We start from the raw sequence: 25,438 nt of genomic DNA, 5'->3' as shown, positions 1-25,438 counted from the left end.
ATATCCAATCTTCCTTTCTGATCTAAAATTCTTGAGAAAGTAGTTGCCAAACAAGTTTGCGATCACTTCCACCATAATGAACTTTTTGAAGAGTTTCAGTCTGGCTTTAGAGCTCATCATAGCACTGAAACAGCTCTGGTGAAAGTCACTAATGATATTCTCATGGCCTCAGATAATGGACTTGTATCTGTGCTCGTCCTGTTGGATCTCAGTGCTGCATTTGATACAGTTGATCAGAATATTCTTTTAGAAAGACTTGAATATTTAGTTGGAATTAAAGGAACAGCTCTAGACTGGTTTAAATCTGATCTATCTGATCGAATTCAGTTTGTTCATGTTAATGATAGATCTTCAACACGCTCAAAGGTTACCTGTGGAGTACCACAGGGATCAGTGCTAGGACCAATTCTCTTTACTTTATACATGCTCCCAATCGGTAGAGTTATTAGACAGCATGGGATTAATTTCCACTGTTATGCTGATGATACCCAGCTATATCTGTCTATAAATCCAGATGAAGCTAACCCATTACATAGATTACAGGCATGTCTGAAGACAGAAAAACCTGGATGACTCTTAACTTTCTGCTTCTGAATGCAGACAAAACAGAAGTTATAGTCTTTGGACCAGAGTCTCTGAAAAAGAAACTGATTAGCCAGTCACTTCATTTGGATGGGATTAAACTGATTTCAGATAATAAAGTAAAAAATCTTGGTGTTATTTTTGATCAGGACCTGTCATTTAAATCCCAGATCAAAGAGGTTTCTAGAATTTCCTTCTTTCATCTGAGGAATATTGCAAAAATGAGCAATCTCCTGTCCAGGGGTGATGCTGAGAAACTAGTCCATGCATTTGTTACTTCAAGGCTGGACTATTGTAATTCTTTACTATCAGGAAGTCCACAAACTGTAGTTAAAAACCTTCAGCTGATCCAAAATGCTGCAGCCAGAGTTCTGATGAAAATGAAAAAGAGAGATCATATCTCTCCTATCCTGGCTTCTCTTCATTGGCTTCCTGTTAAATCCAGAATAGAATTTAAAATCCTCCTTCTCACATATAAAGCCTTAAATGGCCAAGCTCCATCTGATATCAGAGATCTGATTGTTCCTTATGTTCCTAACAGAGCACTTCGCTCTCAATCTGCAGGTTTACTAGTGGTTCCTAGAATTTCTAAAAGTAGAATGGGAGGCAGATCTTTTAGTTCTCAGGCTCCTCTCCTGTGGAACCAACTACCAGTTTTAGTCCGTGAGGCAGACACCCTGTCTACTTTTAAGGCTAGGCTTAAAACTTTCCTTTTTGATAAAGCTTCTAGTTAGAGTGGCTCAGGTTATCCTGAGCTATCTCTATAGTTCTGCTGCTATAGGCTTAGACTGCTGGAGGACATTGGGACCCCTTTTTCATCATTCTGCTTCATTCTATCTCTATTCTCCCACTCTGCAGAATCTGTTAGTTCAATCTCTAACGTTCTGCTCTCTCTGCTTTTTCTCATAGTAGCTTCATCTGGTCTGTTCCTGTTTGGCTGTGACTCCATCCTGGAGAGAAATATCAGCTGTGCTGCTGCCATCAACACCTTTGTTTCTAGGTGTTGGAGCTTGGCCTGTTTTCCAGTGTAGTCCTGTTTCTCTGACTGTGACTAACTGGATGTGCTCTCTTCATCCTCTGACATGGGAGCTGGCTCGGAGCTCGTCTGCCTGGCTGTGTGTTTCCTGGACCGGGCCGCCTGTGGAGCTGGTTGACAGTTGCCTTTTGTATCTATGCTTCTTTTTCTATGTCTGCTTCTGTCTCCTTGAACCCCAGTGGGCCTCAGCAGATGGCCGCTCACACTGAGCCTGGTTCTGCTGGAGGTTTCTTCCTGTTCAAAGGGAGTTTTTCCTCTCCACTGTCGCTACAAGCATGCTTAGTGTGAGGGATTGCTGAAGAGTCAATGAGTCGATGCAATCAGCTGGTTTTCCTTAGATAGAAAACTTTGAATCAATCTGACTGGATGATCTGGTTGAACTGGAAAGTGACCTGAGATGACATGATGTGAATTGGAGCTATAGAAATACACTGAATAGAATTGAATTGAATTACATCAACAAGGCCTCCAGCTGTGAAACCTGCAGTAAAACAAGACTAAGTTTTTCAAGAACAGAATAAATCTTTGAACAAAATCTTAAAGAAACAGTGTCACTGAAGATAATTTCGTCTTTATTTATGGCATAAACAGACATTTACATCATCTTCATCAGAGATTGTTGCTCTTTTTCGTTCTGACACGGATGCTGAGATGAATTTGATTTATTATCCAGTTTCAGGAAGAGGAAAACTAGGGTTGTCTCTTTTAAGACCTTTTCTCCTGCATTTTGTTTTGGTATCCTGGTGAAAAATCATTGTGAAACTCAAGGGCGTAGGTTTGATTTGAACTTTGGTAGGGACACTATTGGTCTGGTGTCATTGGTGCTATGCAATATGCATGCCCTTTTTTATGCTCGATGTGAGCATCCGTACTGATAAGAGGAATTCATTGTTAAAAGAGAAAAGCAACATTTTGCTCCATTAATAAAAATGTTATAAGCTCTACACTCATTAGATGCTGTTTATCAATGTTTGAAGCATCACCGGCTCTGAAGAATGTGGAATTAGGACTGTTTTCCACTTTGAAAACGGTTTCATTTGAACGACTAAGAGAGAAGCTAAATACAGTATTTTCTTTTGAAGATATAGAATTATGCAGAGTTAAACCCCACTCTAATATTTGTACCTACTTTTCTCTCTCTGTATCAAGCAAAGTAATACATTCATTAAAATATTAACTTCACTATAAAAGTTGAACATCTGGGCTGTAGTTACTCTGTGTACAATTTCATGTATTTCATCTGGGGCTGAAAAAATGAATTATATTAATTGATTATTTCAATAATCGTCAACTAATTGAGTACGTGATTCATCATTAACTGGAGTATAGAGACTTTAAAACATACAGTAATATAAATGTAAAATGTGCCTTTCCCCACAGAGCAACCCACTTAGATCAGTTATTATATCAAAATTGTAAAAATAAAAACAAAAAAATGAAAACAGTAATATCAACTAAATATCGGTAAAAAGGAAACCCTCACATTTTCTTTTTTAGGTGGCTGTGGCTAAGAATCAGAAATGTTGATGGCTTACAGCCTTTATTTGCCCATTTTTCCAACAGTCTTCAGAACTCCTGGCTGACTCAGAATATTTCGTTTTATAAAAGAAAAAAAAAGGTTTTTGTTTTTTAGTGTGCATGATATTCATTTTTTTTATTGGGACTGTTTTGTAGCCTAATATTAACTGTAGTAACCGCTGCATTCTAGTGTGAATAAATTTTCAATGTTGTGCTCCAAGCACACGCGGACTAGAAAACAGCCAATCAGAGAGAGAGAAGGCGGAACTTAAGGCAGAACAACCAATGAGAGTGGAGTTAAACAGCGCAGCACAGTTCCATGCGCTGCTACATGAAAGGGACAGGAGAGACCAGGCAGAGGAGCTGCGAGAGGAAAAGAAGCCACTGCTGCAACAACTACTGCTGTAAATTATAAACATGTTGCTCACATTCAATTATTGGTAGGGACAATTAGGTCGGTTCAAAATTTTGGTAGGGACATGTCCCTATGGTCCCTATGCAAACCTACGCCCATGGTGAAACTTTATGTTATGTTAAAAAGTTATTTGTGAGTTTAGCTGGTTTCCCTGCAGAAAAACATTCAAATCAGCAAAAACAACATTCCCAGCATGTAAAGAGAAAGAAAGGAGTTCCAGGTCACAATGGGCCACAAACCCAGAAGGACAAACTAGACTGAAGCTATTCTTGGTCTCATTATTTTGGGATATTCTATTTTTGACTCTGTTGGTGTTAAAGATGGTGCTTGATGAAATGACATGTTTGCGCAGCTGCACAGATTGATTGGGAGAAGAAGGAAAACATTTCAGCAAACTCCAGCTTCTGAAGCTGATTCTTGGACTGATATTCCATCCCAGCTCTCTATAAACCTCTACGCATAGTTTCTATTCGATGCTTTTTTCCAGGAATGTCATCGGTTTTCTTGGCAGGTCTGTGAGCATCAGCTGGTGGAGCTCCATCTCCATCCAGCAGGAACATTTATGTCATAGGATCAGCCTCATCATACCAACTAAATCATGGATTTAGTATCTGCAGAGTGATCTGACGCTCACAGATCCTCAGACCAGGAACCATTCAGGGAGATTCAGATCCATGTAAAACCAAGGAGACCCAAAACTTCACGGTGTTCAATCAAAGTCTGCAGAGCAGTGGGGTCTAATTTAATCCTGGGGCGAGAATCAGGCTACAGCAGAACCTGATGTTATGAGGAGGAGGGAACTTGACTCTTACTCAAGCTGTTAGAGGAGAGAAACCATTAAATATGCAAAGGAGCTCGATGTTCTCACCTCAAAGCCAGAAACAGAACATTTGTTCTGAGAAGACAATCAGGCTTGGAGTTCAAGACAACATCATTTCATACCAAGGTTTCTGCTGAAGGAAAGAACCTTCAAATCCAACTGGGCCTTGTCCCCTAGTTCCCCAGAACCTTGTCATGAGTTCTACACAGAATGTGTCTTTCGCCCCAGCAGCCGAACCGTCCCTTCAACGTCATAAAGCCATCAGCCATTCTCATGTAAACCGAACCGGTTTGGACCGGATTCAGGTATTAAGCTTTGGGTTCTAATAGTTTCTTTGGCTCTGGGAGATTTTCTCCACTCCTGGAGACGTTATGGATCCCATTAACAATCAAACAGGTTTTAGTGACTTTGTTTGACCCAGAGTTCAGTCCAGACTTTCTACAGATGGAGTTTGGTTTCTGCAAGGGTGTGAATTATTACCAGATGAGTTTTACTGAAGTAACTGTAAACGTTGGTCTTGTTCTCTTACAGAAAAAATCGGCCAGTAAGGCAGGCCAACAGGACCGCTGGGTTGGACACAGAACCCACAGATACTCTGCCCTTAGGCACCGACTTCCTCCACATTTCCTGGTTCCAGATGATTCTCTTCCTTCTCTGCTCCTCCTCTTCCTCCTTGGTCCCATCCTCCCCAGGTTTTCCAGATGAGGACAATGTGTGAACATCAGTAGAAAAGTATTCCTGTTCAGTAGTAGTTCCTGGAAGAGGACTCTTGGTGCAACATGTCACATCAGTGGTCAAGATACTGGGAACTGTGGGAGAATTGGTTGAAGTATCAAAGAAGGCTACATCTGCAGATGAATGAGTGCCCTCTGGTGCAGGATCGGAAGGACTACTAGTTATATCCCCATCATCCACCATGTCTGGAACTGGAAAACAGAAAACATCACACACATTAAGGGCCTAGAAATGGTCAAACTCTGATTACAGTTCATTTATTTGCGCTGAACAAAGGTACAATCAAAGCAAAAACCTAAATTCTTTCTTATCCGTAAGACTTATTTCGTTTTGAAGGATGTTAAAAAGAGAATTTAGTAAGATTAATACAAGACGAGTTAAAGAGCAGATAGGACGCGTTTACCGAGTAACCTTTATCTAAATGAGGATGATGGAAAACACACAAGAACAAAACCCACACAGGGAAAAAATGGAGAAGAAAAAAAGTTAATCTCTTGAAATGAAGACTCAGACCAAGGGAAGAAATTTGTCTTCAACAGCAGGTAAAGCAAACAAAATCAGTAGCACAGGAACAATGCATGAGGTCTGGGGACTGTTCCACTAAAACCATGCTGACTAAACATGTCACAAGAAAGTTTGAACTACAGCAGACCAGAGGGCAGTCCTAAACAGCACCTGAACCGACTCCAGTCCTCCAGAGTTCTCTGCTGCTACACACCTGATGAAAAGATCAGCTCATGAGGAGATGGTTCTCTGGTCACATAATCCTTGTCCTCAGGGTCATTTAGCTCTGGTCCTCAGAGTCACTTAGCTCTGGTCCTCAGGATCACTTAGCCCTGGTCCACGGGGTCATTTAACCCTGGTTCTCAAGGTCATTTAACCCTCGTCCTCAGGGTCACTTACCTCTGGTCCTCAGGGTCACTTTACCCTCATCGTCAAGGTCACTTAACCCTCGTCCTCAGGGTCACTTAGCTCTGGTCCTCAGGGTCACTTTACCCTCATCGTCAAGGTCATTTAGCCCTGGTCCTCAGGGTCATTTAACCCTGGTTCTCAAGGTCATTTAGCCCTGGTCCTCAGGGTCATTTAACCCTGGTTCTCAGGGTCCCTTAGCCCTGGTCCTCAGGGTCATTTAACCCTGGTCCTCAGGGTCCCTTAGCCCTGGTCCTCAGGGTCACTTAGCCCCGTTTCTCAGGGTCACTTAACCCTCGTCCTCAGAGTCACTTAGCTCTGGTCCTCAGGGTCACTTTACCCTCATCGTCAAGGTCACTTAACCCTCGTCCTCAGAGTCACTTAGCTCTGGTCCTCCGGGTCACTTAACCCTGGTCCTCAGGGTCACTTTGCTCTGGTCCTCAGAGTCACTTAGCTCTGGTCCTCAGGGTCACTTAGCTCTGGTCCTCAGGGTCACTTAGCTCTGGTCCTCAGAGTCACTTAGCTCTGGTCCTCAGGATCACTTAGCCCTGGTCCTCGGGGTCATTTAACCCTGGTTCTCAAGGTCATTTAGCCCTGGTCCTCAGAGTCACTTAGCTCTGGTCCTCAGGGTCACTTAACCCTGGTCCTCAGGGTCACTTAGCTCTGGTCCTCAGGGTCACTTAGCTCTGGTCCTCAGGGTCACTTTACCCTCATCGTCAAGGTCACTTAGCCCTGGTCCTCAGAGTCACTTAGCTCTGGTCCTCAGGGTCACTTAACCCTGGTCCTCAGGATCACTTAGCCCTGGTCCTCGGGGTCATTTAACCCTGGTTCTCAAGGTCATTTAACACTGGTCCTCAGGGTCACTTAGCTCTGGTCCTCAGGGTCACTTTACCCTCATCGTCAAGGTCACTTAACCCTCGTCCTCAGGGTCACTTAGCTCTGGTCCTCAGGGTCGCTTTACCCTCATCGTCAAGGTCATTTAGCCCTGGTCCTCGGGGTCATTTAACCCTGGTTCTCAAGGTCATTTAGCCCTGGTCCTCAGGGTCATTTAACCCTGGTTCTCAAGGTCATTTAGCCCTGGTCCTCAGGGTCATTTAACCCTGGTTCTCAGGGTCGCTTAGCCCTGGTGCTCAGGGTCACTTAGCCCCGTTTCTCAGGGTCACTTAACCCTCGTCCTCAGGGTCACTTAGCTCTGGTCCTCAGGGTCACTTTACCCTCATCGTCAAGGTCACTTAGCCCTGGTCCTCAGAGTCACTTAGCCCTGGTCCTCAGGGTCACTTTGCTCTGGTCCTCAGAGTCACTTAGCTCTGGTCCTCCGGGTCACTTAACCCTGGTCCTCAGGGTCACTTAGCTCTGGTCCTCAGAGTCACTTAGCTCTGGTCCTCAGGATCACTTAGCCCTGGTCCTCGGGGTCATTTAACCCTGGTTCTCAAGGTCATTTAGCCCTGGTCCTCAGAGTCACTTAGCTCTGGTCCTCAGGGTCACTTAACCCTGGTCCTCAGAGTCACTTAGCTCTGGTCCTCAGGGTCACTTAACCCTGGTCCTCAGGGTCACTTAGCTCTGGTCCTCAGGATCACTTAGCCCTGGTCCTCGGGGTCATTTAACCCTGGTTCTCAAGGTCATTTAGCCCTGGTCCTCAGAGTCACTTAGCTCTGGTCCTCAGGATCACTTAGCCCTGGTCCTCGGGGTCATTTAACCCTGGTTCTCAAGGTCATTTAGCTCTGGTCCTCAGAGTCACTTAGCTCTGGTCCTCAGGATCACTTAGCCCTGGTCCTCGGGGTCATTTAACCCTGGTTCTCAAGGTCATTTAACCCTGGTCCTCAGGGTCACTTAGCTCTGGTCCTCAGGGTCACTTAGCTCTGGTCCTCAGGGTCACTTAACCCTGGTCCTCAGGGTCACTTAGCTCTGGTTCTCAGGGTCACTTAGCCCTGTTTCTCAGGGTCACTTAGCTCTGGTCCTCAGGGTACCTTAACTCTGGTCCTCAGGGTCACTTAGCTCTGGTCCTCAGGGTACCTTAACTCTGGTCCTCAGGGTATCTTAACCCTGTCCCACGGGTCTGCAGCTCTTCATGCTTCAGATGTGTCTCTACCCAAACACACCTAATTCAATTGATCCCATGACCTCCTCTACAGCCATCAGATATGGCTAAAGCCTGTTGGTTACTTGTTCTCTGAGGTCAGGTTTGTGGAGGCAGGAAGCACCTAAAACATGGAGGACAGGGGGCCCTAGGGACCAGGGTTTAGGAACCCTGATTTAACCTGTTTCTAATTGTCGATCAGACAGGTAAGGTGAGCAGAAGTAGAGATGGAGCAATGAAGCCTGGCTTTGGAATAAACCGCAACCAATTGACCAGAGTTTAGGTTCATTAAGCCAAACAACTTCCAGTTTAAATCCTTCAGTCTGTGGTTTCACTGATTTTACTCATCTTCTATGTTTGAAAGGATCTGTTTAGGATGGATTGACTGAGACAGGCAAGTCAGGATGAACAGATCAAGAGTGTGTTTCATACCACAGAGGTTGTTTTCACATTTCTGGAGGTTATGTGGACAACTGGAGCAGGGATCCCCTTCCACATACGGCCGCTGGTCTTCATAGTTCCCTCTGAACACAGAAACACAAATAGCTCATGGAACAAGTTGAGAACATCCTGACTAGACAACATCCAGAACAGAGTATTACTGCTGTCCACTAGGGGGAGTACTTTTAACCCAACCAGTGGCACAGAGTCTGTCAGTGTTTTCACAGGTTTTGTTCCAACATGTATCTTCAGAGGAATCCTCTGCAGATTCATAATTGTTAAGAAATTGGGGTCACTAGATAAAATTAATAATTTGGGTTGAATTAAAATAAAAGCAAGTAGGTTGAAATAAATTCCTTTAAATGCTCACATATTTTCAGTTTAATGTATTTGAACGTATGCTGATGAAGGTTCTCAGTCATCCAGGTCATAGTCATTCCGTAGAAATTCAAAAAATATCCACTGGACTTGGTTTTCAAGATTTGAAGACGTTTCGCCACCTCTCCAGGAAGCTTTTCTCAATTCAAATGTCTGGATCCGCAGTGAGTTTGAGTCTTATATGGACAAGGCCTTGTATTGCTTGGAAACATGCGATGGTAACCGATGAATGGGTCGTTTAGTTCCATCGTTAGCCTGTAATATCTGAACCTGTCTATGATTCTAGGGGTCGGTCGTTAAAGGGGGGGATTGCCATTAAGGGGGGGATTGTCTCCTGTAATACCTGAAAACCTGTCTATGATTGTTAAGGGTCGGTCGTTAAGGAGGTTTTGTTCACCGGCTGGAGCGGGTAGGTCCCTCGTTCCTCTATGATGGGGTGGGGGGTTTGGTGATATCTGGAAGGGATCATGTCTATGATTGAATTGTATGTTTTTGGAAGCTGGAATCTGAGTCCACCACCTCTGTTTAAAGTTGGTTTTTCTCTCTTAACATAGATGGCTTCCTTCACGCCCCTCTCAAACCACCTATTTTCTTTATCCAGAATATGGACATTCTGGTCCTCAAAAGAATGTCCTTTGTCCACAAGGTGTAGGTGTACTGCAGAGTCTTGTCCAGAGGCGGCCGCTCTTCTGTGTTGGGCCATGCGTCTGTGGAGCGGTTGTTTGGTTTCTCCAATATAAAGATCAGAGCATTCCTCGCTGCACTGAACAGCATATACCACTCTGCTCATATTCGGTCTGGGGGTTTTATCTTTAGGAGGCACTAGCCTCTGTTTAAGGGTTTGGTTTGGATTGAAATGTACTGGGATCTTGTGTTTGGAGAAAATCCTCTTGAGCTTTTCAGACACTCCAGCAACATAAGGGATTGTGATGTTTTTGCGTTTAATTTTCCCATCGCTGTCTTCTGTTGCGTGTCTTTTGGATTTCCTTGCTGATTTGATAAAAGCCCAGTTTGGATATCCACAGTTTCGGAGAGCATCTTTGATGTGTTTCTGTTCTTTTTGCTTCCCATCTGTTTTAGTAGGGACATGTTCTGCCCAGTGTTGTATGGTTCTGATGACTGAGATTTTGTGTTCCAGTGGGTGGTGTGAGTCAATAAGAAGATACTGGTCTGTGTGAGTAGGTTTCCTATACACTTCAATGTTTAGGCTTCCATCTCCTCCCATGCTCACCAGGCAGTCCAGAAAAGGTAGTTTGTTGTCCTTGGCATCCTCTCTGGTGAATTGGATGTTACGGTCAACAGAGTTGATGTGTTTGGTGAAAGCTTCCACTTCCTCTAGCTGGATTTTGACGAAAGTGTCATCCACGTATCTAAACCAGTGGCTTGGTGGTATTCCATTGAAAGTGTCTAAAGCTCTCTTTTCCATTTCTTCCATGTAAAGGTTGGCTACAATTGGTGATACTGGAGATCCCATTGCGCAGCCATGCTTCTGTCTGTAAAAATTTCCTCTGAATTTGAAATAGGTTGTGGAAAGACAAAGGCCCAGTAGTGTGCAGATCTGGTCCGGAGTGAAATTAGTCCTGTTTTGAAATCACTCTTGTTGAAGACGTGTCCTGACTGTTTCCACTGCCTCTGTTATAGGTATGCATGTGAAAAGTGAAGTAACATCAAACGATACCAGGGTTTCTCCTGGTGTCATCCTTAAATGTTTGGCTTTGTTGGCAACGTCTTTGGAGTTTTCTATGTGATGTGGTGTGTTCCCCACCAATGGAGCTAAGATATTAGTAAGCTGTTTAGCAATGTTGTATGTTACTGAGTTAATGCTGCTGACAATGGGCCTGAGTGAAGCCCCTTCTTTGTGAATTTTTGGAAGTCCATATAAGCATGGAATTTCCTCCCCTGGATATAATCTGAAATAGGCTGTGCTGTTAATTACCTTGTCTTTTTCAAGTTGTTTGAGATAGTCTATTATTTTCTTTTTGTAGCCGCTGGTTGGATCTATTTTCAAGGATTCATATGTATTAGTGTCCTTCAGTAGAGTGATAATTTTGTCTTGGTAGTCTGAGGTGTTGAGGATTACGGTGCATCTTCCTTTGTCTGCTGGTAATATGGTGATGCTTTGGTCCTGGCTCAGGGATGTTATGGCTTTCATTTCCTGGGGTGTGAGGTTGGAAGGAGGTGGTTTGGCGCTGGACAGGGTGGCTGTTACCTTCATTCTGAGTTGCTCTGCCTCCGTTTCAGCCAGGTTGTTGTTCCTGATGGCCAATTCAGTGGCCGTGATCAGTTCCACAACGGGTACTTCTGGAGCAATGGCAAAATTCAGGCCTTTACTCAGTACATCCATCTCTGATTTTGTCAGTGGTCTGCTAGATAGGTTTTTGACCCACTTGTCTTCAACCTTGATGTTGATGTTATCCTCCTGAGTCATGTTGCTATCTTGTTTAAAAGCTGCTTTCTGTTGTAATCTTTTGAATTTGGCTTTTTGTCTTTCTTTTGTTTTATGATGTTGTGAAAGCTTGACTTTATTGACCAACCTGGCAACTTCTTCAAACAAGGTTTCGGGGAGAAGTTTGGATTGCTTCTGCCTTGTATGATCTATTTTGTGCGAGATAGCTTCAATTATTTGAACCATAATGTGCATGTGTGAGTGTTGCAGTATCAATTCAATCCAATAGGGTTTTTGAATAGATGTCACCACGTATTTACATCTAGATGCTCCGTTTAAAGCTGAGCCACCTACAGTCACTGCAGCTGCATGGCTGCCAACGCTCAGTCCTGCTGTCATAATGCTGCAGTTCTTTCAAATCACGTGCTTACAGCCGGTTCTTTTTTCTTCTTTATTGTTAAAGAACCACATTTTAAGTCGTCCACAACTTTCCTCTTTGTTCGAGCATTTTTTACAACTGCAGCATTTTACTTTTTTTTATATGTTCAAGTTGTTCCTTTGAACTAATGTTTCCACTCGGTCTCCAGTGTTTGGCACAGCTGCTGGTTTCCTTGTCCTTTGTTTACATGTGATGTCCCTAGTTAGCATCTGTCAAGAGGAGAGGATTTGTTCAATGTTCATTTTTATTGATACTGCATTTATATGAAATATATGATGAATAAAGTAAGCAGATTAATATTTCAGTTGTTTATTATTTATTAACCTCTTAAAACCCACAGAGTCGCCGGCGACCTGGTCGACCTTAAGTGGGGTAATAATTTAAAATGCATAACATTCTACCAGTAAAATTTCTACCAGCAGGTGGAGCCATTGCGTGCAGCTCCAAGCTGACACCAAAAGTTCCAAACCCCACATCTGGAACTGTTGTAGCTAGAGGTCTGCAATTTTCTGCATTTGTGGTTGACATGATGTAGAAGAAATTTAGTACAATGAAACTTTTTTTCTCAAGAATGTCTTTATTACTGCTGTTCAAAAAAGACCTATCATTTCAGAGAATAAAAAAACCAAACTTTGATCCATGTTTGAACTGATGCAGCTTGGTCTGTGTTCTACTCACCCAATTTTAATTTATATATTAAGAAATTATGTATTGTACATGTAATTTGGGTTTACAGTTCCTAAGTTATTTGCTTTTACATTTGGGTATGCAAAATAGGCGAGGATTACCCAAAATGAGGTGGATGTTAAGAAGTTAATGTTGGCAAAAGATTCAATGTTTTGTTAAACTTTAGAGGATTGACTTTATGCTGGTGAAGATTCTCAGTCATCCAGTTAAATTCTATTCAGTTTATTTCTATCTTCTGAGGCCGACTGGGGTTCAAGGAGACAGAAGCAGACATAGAAAAAGAAGCATAGATACAAAAGGCAACTGTCAACCAGCTCCACAGGCGGCCCCGTCCAGGAAACACACAGCCAGGCAGACGAGCTCCGAGCCAGCTCCCATGTCAGAGGATGAAGAGAGCACATCCAGTTAGTCACAGTCAGAGAAACAGGACTACACTGGAAAACAGGCCAAGCTCCAACATCTACAAACAAAGGTGTTGATGGCAGCAGCACAGCTGATATTTCTCTCCAGGATGGAGTCACAGCCAAACAGGAACAGACCAGATGAAGCTACTATGAGAAAAAGCAGAGAGAGCAGAACGTTAGAGATTGAACTAACAGATTCTGCAGAGTGGGAGAATAGAGATAGAATGAAGCAGAATGATGAAAAAGGGGTCCCTATGTCCTCCAGCAGTCTAAGCCTATAGCAGCAGAACTATAGAGATAGCTCGGGATGACCTGAGCCACTCTAACTAGAAGCTTTATCAAAAAGGAAAGTTTTAAGCCTAGCCTTAAAAGTAGACAGGGTGTCTGCCTCACGGACTAATACTGGTAGTTGGTTCCACAGGAGAGGAGCCTGATAACTAAAAGATCTGCCTCCCATTCTACTTTTAGATATTCTAGGAACCACTAGTAAACCTGGGGTCAAGTCCCAGGCTATTCAGCTTGTCTCTGAGCAGGGAGGGCTGGTTGGGCTGGAGAAGTCCAGGAAGAGAATCCTTGCTGCTTTTCTTCTCCAGGTGGGAGTGGACTCAGTGTAGTAGGTAGAGGATGGCGTCCTCCACTCCTACACCTGGCTGATGGTGCAGACTGCAGGTGGTCCAGGGCGTGTTATACTTGAGGTCTGAAGAGGTTGAGGAAGATCTGCTACATAATCTTCATCAGATGTGAAGTGAGTGCCACAGGATGGAAATCATTCAGCTCACTGGGCCGATACTTTTTAGGAGCCGCTGTGATGCAGGATGTTTTCCATAGGGTAGGCTCTCTCCCTAGCAGCAGGCTGAGGATGAACACCCGTTGTATTGGTTCCCCCGGTTCAGTAATGTTGGTTTTCACTAGCTGTGGAAATACCTTATCCGGGCCTGCTGCTTTCCTGGGTGGAAGTCTGACCTGGTCTGTGGTGATGTGAGGCAGGGAAGGTGTGGAGGTGGGGGGGCTTCAGGAGCAGAGTTGGTTGGCGGTGCTGTGATTGCTAAGGTGGGGGGGGCAGGTGGAGGCTGGGGGTGGAGGTGCTGTTTCTTGCGGGGAGGTGAATTGTTGGGCGAAGGGGATGTGGCTCTAGCAGTGGTGTAGGGGTCATAGGCTGGTCCAACCTGTTGAAGAACTTGTTCGGGTCACATGTCCTCTCTGTTAGAGCCATAAATACAAAATATTTAAGTTATTTGCATTATGGTTTGTCTTTTGTTTATGTCATGTTCAGTGAAGGGACTGATTTGTTTAGGTCATTTTATTGAGAGCTTTGGTTTTATCTTGAAAGTCTCACTTCCTGTAAAACACTCTGGACTGACTGTTTAGACCTGGAGCAATACAGTTTTTGACCGTGTAAATTGTGTAAGAATTGGAAGAAGAAAAATCAGAATAGTAATCTTTTTTACATTTTTTATACATAAAGATTTTAGGTTAAAATTACACGGTTTCACGCGTCCTTTACTTTTAGTGTCTTTGTATTGTGGCCTGTAATGGTCCTCACACCTTCACAGACGCCTCACATGTTATTCTCCCTCAGAATCTGCTCCACCTTTCTCTTTAGATGTCTTTGGCTTTCCTCACAGTGTTTTACCTCCTGCTGCCTTCATGGCCTCCTTGTCTCTGCTCCTGAAGGCAACCTTCTTCCTGTTTAGGACAGATTTGACTTCCCTTGCTACCCAAGGCCTGTTATTCAGGTAGTAGCAGACTGTCTGACAGTTGGGAGCCCTTTAGTGCAGAAGTTCAGGTAGTCCGTCAGACAGTGTGTTATCCCCTCTATGACCTCACCATGCGGTTCAATCAGCTCATCTCAGTGTGAGGTATAAAAGCAGATCCTCAGGGACTTTCCATCTCAGGGAACCACCTCCTGATGGTGCAGGTCGTAACCGGCTGCTTCTGAACCAGAGGGGTGTACTTTGGCTGTAGGTGAACCAGGTTGTGGTCAGACTTGCCCAGTGGGGGGAGGGGTGCGGCTCTGTATGCATCACTAACATTAGCATACAAGAGGTTGATTGTCCAGTTGTTTCTTGTTGGACAGTCAACAGTCTGATGGAAAACGGGCAAAGCAGAGTCCAAGGTTGCATGGTTAAAGTCACCTACAGTTATAAATTATTATAACTGCATGCTGTGTCTGAGTCCTTAGCCTGGCTGTGATGGCGTGTTTCTCCTCACAGATGGTGATCATAAGACAGAATTCCGTCGGCAGATGGTCGCAAGCCAACGGCTAACAGCTCAAGGTCCCGGCAGCATAACAGTCTTTACTGAGATATGTCCTGGGTTACACCAGCGGTTGTTCACAAACATGATCAGGCCCCCACCTTTCCATTTCCCGCTGGCCTTAGTGTGTCTGTCAGCTCTCACCACAGTGAATCCCAGCAGGTCCACATTAGCATCCAGTACAATGTGCTTTAGCCATGTCTCAGTGAAGATAAACAGGCTGCTTCTTCTATAAAACCGCTGGTTGTTCAGTGCGGTCAGCTCATCAGTCTTGTGGGCCAGCAAGTTCACATTCCCCATGATTATGGCCTACCAGTCATCAGATACCCCGCTGGTATAATAAACTGGCCAAAGGAGGAGATAGAGGCTACTGACATCAAGACGAGAAAGCTCCTCACAATGCATGGAGGGTTCCACCCCAAATCCAGCACTCTGAGACTGTACACCAAGCATAGCGAGGGAGGCCGAGGGCTAGTGAGTGTCAAGACCACTGTCCAGGATGAAACAACTAAGATCCAGGAGTACATCAAAAAGATGGCCCCCAAAGACAAATGGCTCGGTGAGTACCTCAGGCAGGAGAAAACCGAAAGTGAGGACAAGAAAGAGGAAGGGGAACCATCATGGAGGGACAAGCCGCTGCACGGCGTATACCACAGACAAATAGAAGAAGTGGCTGATATCAAAAAATCCTACCAGTGGCTGGAAAAGGCTGGACTGAAGGACAGCACAGAGGCACTAATCATGGCAGCACAAGAACAGGCACTCAGTACAAGATCAATAGAGGCCAGGGTCTACCACACCAGGCAGGACCCCCGATGCAGACTGTGCAAAGATGCCTCTGAAACAATACAGCACATAACAGCAGGGTGTAAAATGCAGGCAGGAAGTGCATACATGGAACGCCACAACCAGGTAGCTGTCATAGTGTACAGGAACATCTGCCATGAGTATGGGCTGGAAGTCCCAAGGTCAAAATGGAAGACACCTCCTAAGGTAGTTGAGAATGACCGAGCTAAGATCCTATGGGACTTCAAGATCCAGACTGACAAACAGGTGATGGATAACCAACCAGACATCGTGTTGATGGACAAACAGCAGAAGAAGGCAGTAGTGATAGATGTGGCAATCCCAAGCGACAGCAACATCAAGAAGAAAGAACACGAGAAGCTTGAGAAATACCAAGGACTGAAGGAGGAGCTAGAAAAGATGTGGAAAGTGAGAGCAGCAGTGGTGCCAGTGGTAATTGGAGCACTGGGGGCTGTGACCCCCAAACTGGGAGAGTGGCTACAGCAGATTCCAGGTAAAACATCAGAGGTCTCTGTCCAGAAGAGCGCAGTCCTAGGAACAGCTAAGATACTGCGCAGAACCCTCAAACTCCCAGGCCTCTGGTAGAGGACCCGAGCTTGAGGATGACACATACCACCCCACCAGGGGGGAGAAACAGTTTAAATATGAAGCTGACTAATAGCTCCTCCATTATTAAACTGGTACAGTATTTTTTTAAGTTTGTGGCACAATATTGGACAAAACATAGATTTATCATCACAAAGCATCAGAAGGGCAAGATTTATGGACAAACAGTAAACATTATGTTTTGTTTATATAAAGAGTCTTTGTAATGTTTTTTGATGTTTGCATTCATATAAATATACTGGTGTGATAACTTAGTATACGTTTGATTGACTTGTGGTATACGTCTATTTTGAATTTATAGCGCCCCCTGGAGGAAACGCCAACAGCCGCCACTGGATTTGGTACATGTTTTGTGTGAAATGAGGCAATATTTTTCCCCCAAAACTTCACAGCAAGAAGTGAAAAGAATCAATAAACAAAATAATAAAAACATCATGAGCTTTTTCCAGCCACTAAAATTCTGAGAAACTTGTCATTGCTTAAGCTGTCATCCAGGGGGCACTGTTGGTTCCCAAATTGTTGAGTTTGTATATTATTGAAACATGAATTTACTGAAACTAACATGATTCATATTCTCTAAAGCAGCAACCATCTCAAATTACTGATAAAAACCAAATATAAAAAACTAACCTGAAAAAAATGGATGGATAAAAATAAATGAACAGTGAACTTTAGTAAGACCAATCCATTAATATTTGGTAATTATGAAACCAATCTGTCCTAGGCTATTGAAATTGAAAATGTAAAGGAGAATACATTTTAGCTGTTTAATAGACAATTAATCATTAAAAAGCCAAAGGGGAAAAAATGTGTCTAACAAAAAAAACTCAATTTACTACAGAAAAGATAGTTTAGTCCAAGTTAATTTATCCGACCACACAGGCAGCAGAAGGTAGCTCGCCATCTTGAGTTAATTAAACAAAAAAAGTTACACTGGAGATTGAAAATAAATTATAAGGACTTGTTTCTTTATTATTCTTTTATATTTTTTATTGAAACGAAGAGAAGCGGTGGTACTTGTTAACATCCTTAGTAGGAATAAAAATAGTGGAATAAAACACATTTTCTCCTTTCCCAGCAAGATAACCTGGTATATGTTAATTTGCATGGACTCTACTTTGGTTTGCACTCAATGTTTTCTGCTTGCAATACATCTAGGTGATAATGATGATGACAGAGCAGGCAGGTTTCTCACTCCATAAACCTCACTGGAGCACACATGGGTGAGAAGAACAGGAAAAGATGGAAAATCAATGGAAAACTTTACCATCACAACATTTTTTAGGAGTTGCTGCTCATCCATCCTACTCCCTGGCAGTTCTTCTTTCAGTAGTTCTTTCACTTATATTTGAGATCACAATCTGCATCCTTTCTTTTCTCCTGTTTTACTTCCTCACTCAGTTCTGTTGCATCCAAGTCTGCCACCTGATCAGGTCCAGAGATCTCCCCTCTGGTAGTTCTCGGTAGATGTGCTTGGGGCCCTGATCAAACTCCGCCAGTAACTGCAGATTCGGTTCACAATACAGCATCCATTTACTGTAAGAGTGTCCTTACTTCAAGACAACATAACTTAAGTACAAGTTAAAATATTTTGCATCACAACCCCCCTTAGAAGTGCAATTATCAAAAGAATGATTCATCATCTTTCTGTCTGTGTTCTTTGCCACTATGTAACACTTATTTGAGCTAACAGGAAAGAAGGTTGTGCATTAACCAAAAAGGTCGGAACACTGCCTTAAAGTCACCCCGCTCCCCGCCGCGCAGTGTAGAAGAAGTGGCGCCCATATGTCAGGTACAGCACAGTTCTCAGTGCTTGATGCAATGAGCTCATTCTGGCAGATACAGCTTGATCACAAGTCATCCATGATCACCACTCTCATCACACCCTGTGGCCCCTACAGATTCCTCTGCATGCCATTTCCCATAAGTTCAGCTATTTGGTTTTTTCAAAGCTCAAAGGAGTGGCTGTTTGCAGGATATCTGTTTGCCATCATAGTGGATGTCATCATCATTGGGGGTTGTGATGCTGCAGAGATTGTTGCCAATCTATAAAGGTGCTTGACTAAACACTAGAGATAGCACTCAGACTAAACCCTCTCAGGTGCAAGTTTCGCCTTGCCAGGTCTGCTATTGTGGGTCCTGTACTCAGAAAATAATGGGCCGAAGGCTGATCCTGCAAAGATCAGAACCAATCACCAAAGTGGCGGTCCCTGAAGATGTTCCTGCCATACAGCCCTCAGGACGGAACATTTAACCCAAAGCTCAGTGCGCCAGCTGTGCCTTATGCTCAGGTTGAGAAGGCTGCTGGCAGTAGCAGTATTTGCACATAATTCAGAGACTTTATCTATGGAAAACAATGGCCATCTAAACTGACCACCAACCTCTCGTTACAATCTGAAAAAAAAACAATCTTAAAGAAGCCGATCCACACATCTCCCACATGACTGCAAAGAACGCTGCTGCAGTTACAAGCCTACAACATTACACTGGGCTGCAGGAGGGGCAAGCACATGCATCTCGCAGACACCTGTTAGGTCCCCAGACTTCTGTGCATTGGCTCAATGACACATTTTAGGCAATGTCTCTCAGCTACGGTTCATGTAAGGCTACAGGAGCTACAAGCCCACACAGCACAAGTCCAGCACAAGTCCTTCCTTCAGCTATAGAGACGGGCTGACAATGAAGGATGCATTATTGTTAAAGGATACAGAACAGTGAATTGAGAAATCTTTCTGGATGGGAAGCGAAATGTCTTAAGACTTGGAAAAAAAACCTCCATTGGATTGTTTTTTAACTTTTACTAACCTTTTTTGGAGACACAGAACTGTCTTTCCACCCTCCCTGCAGCGAGTCTATCAGTGCAGGGCGAGGAAGGCGGTCTATTGGCCAACAATGAATAGAAACATAACAGAGTAACTGCTGTCATGCTCAGTCAACAGTAGCACCCCGGCACACCAACATAAAGACTTGCCACAGCCACACCCAGTCCCAGTTTTGCTCTGGTCCACAGTTGCTCCCAAGATGCTTGAGTGGCATGGACAGCAGTAGATGGTGTTTTTGGACTCATATTCAGGGTGGTTTGTAATCGATCTACGTTGCAAAGCATCTCAAAAAGCTGTGATCACAAAGCTCAACTGGCATTTCTCTGTGACAATGCCAGATATGACACAAGTCAACACTTCAAGGAATTGGTTGAGCAGTGGGACTTTGTTCATGTCAACAGCCCCGATTATCCACTGGCTGAATGGAAGGTACGAGGTGCCAAACAACTGATGGGTTCTCATTGAGAGTGATTTTATTCCTCAACCTGTTAAATATGAGGAACATCCCGTTACAAAGCACTAGGCTCACCTGCAGAGCTACTGTGTGTTGGTATATAAATAAAGCTTTGGTGGATTTAAAGTGCAGCACAACTTGTTCTCACACACGTCAACACAAAGCATTTGACCAGCTGCACCTAGATTAGCCTGTTAGGCAGCAGATCCTCAGTTGTTCATTCAAACATCTTTGTTTACAGAACTGATGGTGATGCAAATGAATGAGTTAGTTACCAGAACCCTCTTAGGGCTTTCTGAGCCTCTGATGATTATCCGGAGATCTCTAATCTAACTTGGGTGCTAATTCTGTGAGAGAGCTTCATGTGTTCAGGTCAGCTCTTTGTGGATCTGTGTGCAACTCACGCTGGGAAGTAGTTGCAGACGAGGAAGGAGACGTTCTCCCAGTTCAGTCCGCTCATCGTATTGCAGAGGTGGAAACCGCAGCCGACCGTGTGGCTGTCAGCCCAAACCATCTGGAACACACACACACACAGTTAGACAGACACAATGCGCTCCATGTTCAGTTAGCACAGGCGTCTGCACTCGGTGTGTGACCTGGGTGTAGTGTCCACACATCTGGTCTTCCTCGCAGCTGTTGTTCTGGTAGTCATAATTCAGGTGTTCTGCACACAGAGAATCAATTAAGGTACAGCAATTCTGGTTCCAGGAATGGAAAAAACTGACTGGTTTTACAATGTTGTTGCCTGGTTCAGAAGAAAACAGACCCTGAAATAAGGGTGTGTAGAGATGACTCACCCAGGAACCATTTCTCCAGAGCTGATGGGAGGTCCAGAGGCCCGGTGCCAGCAAACAGATTTTCTCCTATATCTTCCAGATCTGGGTTGTGATTCCAGATGCATTTAGCAGCGTAGCCCTCTGCAAGCACCTTCAGGTTTTGATCCCATTTCTGCACAGATGGTTTGCCAATGTCAGAATAAAGAAGACGAAACACCCAGAAGATCCAAGAACTTCTACTATCTGACTTATAATCCATAATTCAGAACAAGATTAAATTCTATTCAGTTTTTTAAAAAGCACCAATTCACATCATGTCATATCAAGGTACTTTACAGTTCACCAGATCCTCTAGTCCGGACGTCTTCAACAGGGGGTCCGCGACCCCTAGGGGGTCCTCAGAGCTACTGCATGGGGGTCGCAAAAGTTTTGGTTGATTAGACTTTTTTTATATTCCCCCCTGGAATTGTTTTTTTTTCCATTAATTGAAATGTCTTAAATACACATTAACATGAATTCAACACACCTTAATAAACAGATAAATGGAGGCAGAAGATGTCTTTCAGTCATCAATGCTCACAGGAGCTCTTTCAAGCTGGGCACCGTTTCATTCACAACACCTGTCCCATCAACAAGGAATCAGAATCAGACTTTAATAATCCCAGGCGGAAATTACTATCGTTACATGACACTATATGAAATAGACTGACTATAGGACCAGTTTGATATTACACAATTTCATGCAATATATATAAATAGGGGGTCCTCGCTCGATCTGGCCATCTGTTTGGGGGTCCTTGGCCTGGAAAACCTTGAAGACCCCTGCTCTAGTCAAACTGATTCAAAGTTTTCTATCTAAGGAAAACCAGATGATTGCATCGACTCATTGACTCTTCAGCAATCCCTCACACTAAGCATGCTTGTAGCGACAGTGGAGAGGAAAAACTCCCTTTGAACAGGAAGAAACCTCCAGCAGAACCAGGCTCAGTGTGAGAGGCCATCTGCTGAGGCCCACTGGGGTTCAAGGAGACAGAAGCAGACATAGAAAAAGAAGCATAGATACAAAAGGCAACTGTCAACCAGCTCCACAGGCGGCCCCGTCCAGGAAACACACAGCCAGGCAGACGAGCTCCGAGCCAGCTCCCATGTCAGAGGATGAAGAGAGCACATCCAGTTAGTCACAGTCAGAGAAACAGGACTACACTGGAAAACAGGCCAAGCTCCAACATCTAGAAACAAAGGTGTTGATGGCAGCAGCACAGCTGATATTTCTCTCCAGGATGGAGTCACAGCCAAACAGGAACAGACCAGATGAAGCTACTATGAGAAAAAGCAGAGAGAGCAGAACGTTAGAGATTGAACTAACAGATTCTGCAGAGTGGGAGAAAAGAGATAGAATGAAGCAGAACGATGAAAAAGGGGTCCCTATGTCCTCCAGCAGTCTAAGCCTATAGCAGCAGAACTATAGAGATAGCTCAGGATAACCTGAGCCACTCTAACTAGAAGCTTTATCAAAAAGGAAAGTTTTAAGCCTAGCCTTAAAAGTAGACAGGGTGTCTGCCTCACGGACTAAAACTGGTAGTTGGTTCCACAGGAGAGGAGCCTGATAACTAAAAGATCTGCCTCCCATTCTATTCAATTGAATTCAGTTTATTTATATAGCGCCAAATTCACAACACATGTCATCTCAAGGCACTTTACAGATCAACCAGATCATACAGTCAAATTGATACAAAGTTTTCTATCTAAGGAAAACCAGTTGATTGCATTGACTCATTGACTCAAATACAATCCCCCACACTAAGCATGCTTGTAGCGACAGTGGAGAGGAAAAACTCCCTTTTAACAGGAAGAAACCTCCAGCAGAACCAGGCTCAGTGTGAGCGGCCATCTGCCGAGGCCGACTGGGGTTCAAGCAGACAGAAGCAGAGATACAAAAAGCAGCTGTAAAAGGCGGCCCCGTCCAGGAAACACACAGCCAGGCAGACGAGCTCCAAGGCAGCTCCCATGCCAGAGGACGAAGAGAGCACATCCACTCAGTCACGGTCAGAGAAACAGGACCACACTGGAAAACAGGCCGATCTCCAACATCTATTAACAAGGGTGTTGATAGAAGCAGCACAGCTGATGTTTTTTTCCAGGATGACGTCACAGCCAAACAGGAACAGACGAGGCAAAGCTACTCTGAGGAAAAGCAGAGAGAGCAGAAGGTTAGAGATTGAACTAACAGATTCTGCAGAATAGGAGAACAGAGAGAGAATGAAGCAGAATGATGAAATGGGGGTCCCTATGTCCTCCAGCAGTCTAAGCCTATAGCAGCATAACTATAGAGATAGCTCAGGATAACCTGAGCCACCCTAACTATAAGCTTTATCAAAAATGAAAGTTTTAAGCCTAGCCTTAAAAGTAGACAGGGTGTCTGCCTCACGGACTAAAACTGGTAGTTGGTTCCACAGGAGAGAAGCCTGATAACTAAAAGATCTGCCGCCCATTCTACTTTTAGAAATTCTAGGAACCACTAGTAAACCTGCAGATTGAGAGCGAAGTGCTCTGTTAGGAACATAAGGAACAATCAGATCTCTGATATAAGATGGAGCTTGGCCATTTAAGGCTTTATATGTGAGAAGGAGGATTTTAAATTCTATTCTGGATTTAACAGGAAGCCAATGAAGAGAAGCCAGGATAGGAGAGATATGATCTCTCTTTTTAATTTTCATTAGAACTCTGGCTGCAGCATTTTGGATCAGCTGAAGGCTTTTAACTACAGTTTGTGGACTTCCTGATAGTAAAGAATTACAATAGTCCAGCCTTGAAGTAACAAATGCATGGACTAGTTTCTCAGCATCACCCCTGGACAGGATATTTCTAATTTTTGCAATGTTCCTCAGATGAAAGAAGGAAATTCTAGAAACCTCTTTGATATGGGATTTAAATGACAGGTCCTGATCAAAAATAACACCAATATTTTTTACTTTATTATCTGAAATCAGTTTAATCCCATCCAAATGAAGTGACTGGCTAATCAGTTTCTTTTTCAGAGACTCTGGTCCAAAGACTATAACTTCTGTTTTGTCTGCATTCAGAAGCAGAAAATTAAGAGTCATCCAGGTTTTTATGTCTTCAAGACATGCCTGTAATCTATATAATGGGTTAGCTTCATCTGGATTTATAGACAGATATAGCTGGGTATCATCAGCATAACAGTGGAAATTAATCCCATGCTGTCTAATAATTCTACCAATTGGGAGCATGTATAAAGTAAAGAGAATTGGTCCTAGCACTGATCCCTGTGGTATTCCACAGGTAACCTTTGAGCGTGTTGAAGATCTATCATTAACATGAACAAACTGAATTCGATCAGATAGATCAGATTTAAACCAGTCTAGTGCTGTTCCTTTAATTCCAACAAAATATTCAAGTCTTTCTAAAAGAATATTATGGTCAACTGTATCAAATGCAGCACTAAGATCCAACAGGACGAGCACAGATACAAGTCCATTATCTGAGGCCATGAGAATATCATTAGTGACTTTCACCAGAGCTGTTTCAGTGCTATGATGAGCTCTAAAGCCAGACTGAAACTCTTCAAAAAGTTCATTATGGTGGAAGTGATCGCAAACTTGTTTGGCAACTACTTTCTCAAGAATTTTGGATAAGAAAGGAAGATTGGATATAGGTCTATAATTGACCAAGTCATCTGGGTCAAGAGACGGTTTCTTAAGCAGAGGTTTAATTACAGCAATCTTAAAAGCTTTAGGTACATATCCCTGTAACAGAGATAGATTAATCACATCTAAAATGGAGGAGGAGATCAAAGGGAATACCTCCTTAAATAACCTGGTTGGAACTGGATCTAACATACAAGTTGAAGACTTAGATGAAGACAATAATTTTGGTAATTCAGAGAGTTCAACTGGATCAAAGCAGTCTAAACCCGGTTCAGATTCCATGACTACCTCAGGTACAATCGCGGATAGAGGAGTGCTTATGATCTTATTTTTAATAAGATCAATCTTATTTATAAAGAATCCCATAAAATCATTGCTGCTAAGAGCAGGTGGAATGGACGGTTCAACAGAGCTATGGCTCTGGGTGAGTTTGGCAACTGTATTAAAAAGAAATCTAGGATTATTCTTATTCTCCTCTATTAATGAGGAGAAGTATGCTGCTCTTGCTTTACAAAGGGTCCTCTTATACAGCAGTAAACCATTTTTCCAGACTAGGAAGGACTCTCGCAGGCCTGTGGAGCGATATTTTCTCTCCAGTTTCCTAGCATTTTGCTTCAAAGTACGCAGCTCTGCATTAAACCAAGGAGCAAGCTTTCTATTTTTAACGGTTTTAATTTTCAAAGGAGCTGCGTTGTCTAAGGCAATACGCAGAGAACTAGCAACCCCCTAAACAAAATCATCAACCTGTGAAGGGGAATAAGCTAAGCTTTTGCACTCTGCAGCACTGCTCAGTGACACAGAGCAGAGAGAAAGTGAAGCAGATTCTTTAAAATTTATAACTGCACTATCTGATAAAGATCTACTAAAATTGAACCTTCTTTTGGGGGAGGAGAACTCTGTTAAAGTAATCCTGAAGGTTATTAGAAAGTGGTCAGAGAGGACAGGGTTGTGAGGAAATACTGTTATTTCTTCACATTCTATGCCGTATGTCAGCACAAGATCCAAAGTGTGAAGATGAGAATGCGTGGGACTATTCACATTTTGAACAAAGCCAATAGTGTCTAAGATAGCATTAAAGGCTGCTCTTAAGCTATCGCCTTCAATGTCAGCATGGATGTTAAAATCTCCCACTATGATGACCCTGTCAGTATTTAATACCAAATCAGAAAGGAACTCTGAAAACTCATCTAAAAATTCAGAGTAAGGACCTGGTGGACGATAC

At 43.4% G+C, this 25,438-nt stretch overlaps 1 protein-coding gene across 1 annotated transcript in view; it reads right to left on the bottom strand.

Annotated features, from left to right (window-relative positions):
* Positions 1-4,700: 4,700 nt before the first annotated feature.
* Positions 4,701-25,438, bottom strand: part of LOC119778921 (peptidase inhibitor 16) — a 45,795-nt gene continuing 25,057 nt past the window's right edge. The window contains exons 2-6 of the mRNA XM_038278378.1: positions 20,570-20,720; positions 20,369-20,436; positions 20,177-20,286; positions 8,525-8,616; positions 4,701-5,297 (exon numbers count right to left, since the gene is read on the bottom strand). Coding sequence (XP_038134306.1) covers positions 4,897-5,297; positions 8,525-8,616; positions 20,177-20,286; positions 20,369-20,436; positions 20,570-20,720 — 822 coding nt within the window. The 3' untranslated portion in view covers positions 4,701-4,896. The remainder of the gene's footprint in view (positions 5,298-8,524; positions 8,617-20,176; positions 20,287-20,368; positions 20,437-20,569; positions 20,721-25,438) is intronic.

Source organism: Cyprinodon tularosa, unplaced genomic scaffold, assembly GCF_016077235.1.
Source record: "Cyprinodon tularosa strain WSP-4 unplaced genomic scaffold, ASM1607723v1 ctg1015, whole genome shotgun sequence".
Classification (NCBI taxonomy): domain Eukaryota; kingdom Metazoa; phylum Chordata; class Actinopteri; order Cyprinodontiformes; family Cyprinodontidae; genus Cyprinodon; species Cyprinodon tularosa.
Note: the sequence above shows the minus strand (reverse complement) of the source record. Positions and strands in the feature narration are given on the sequence as shown.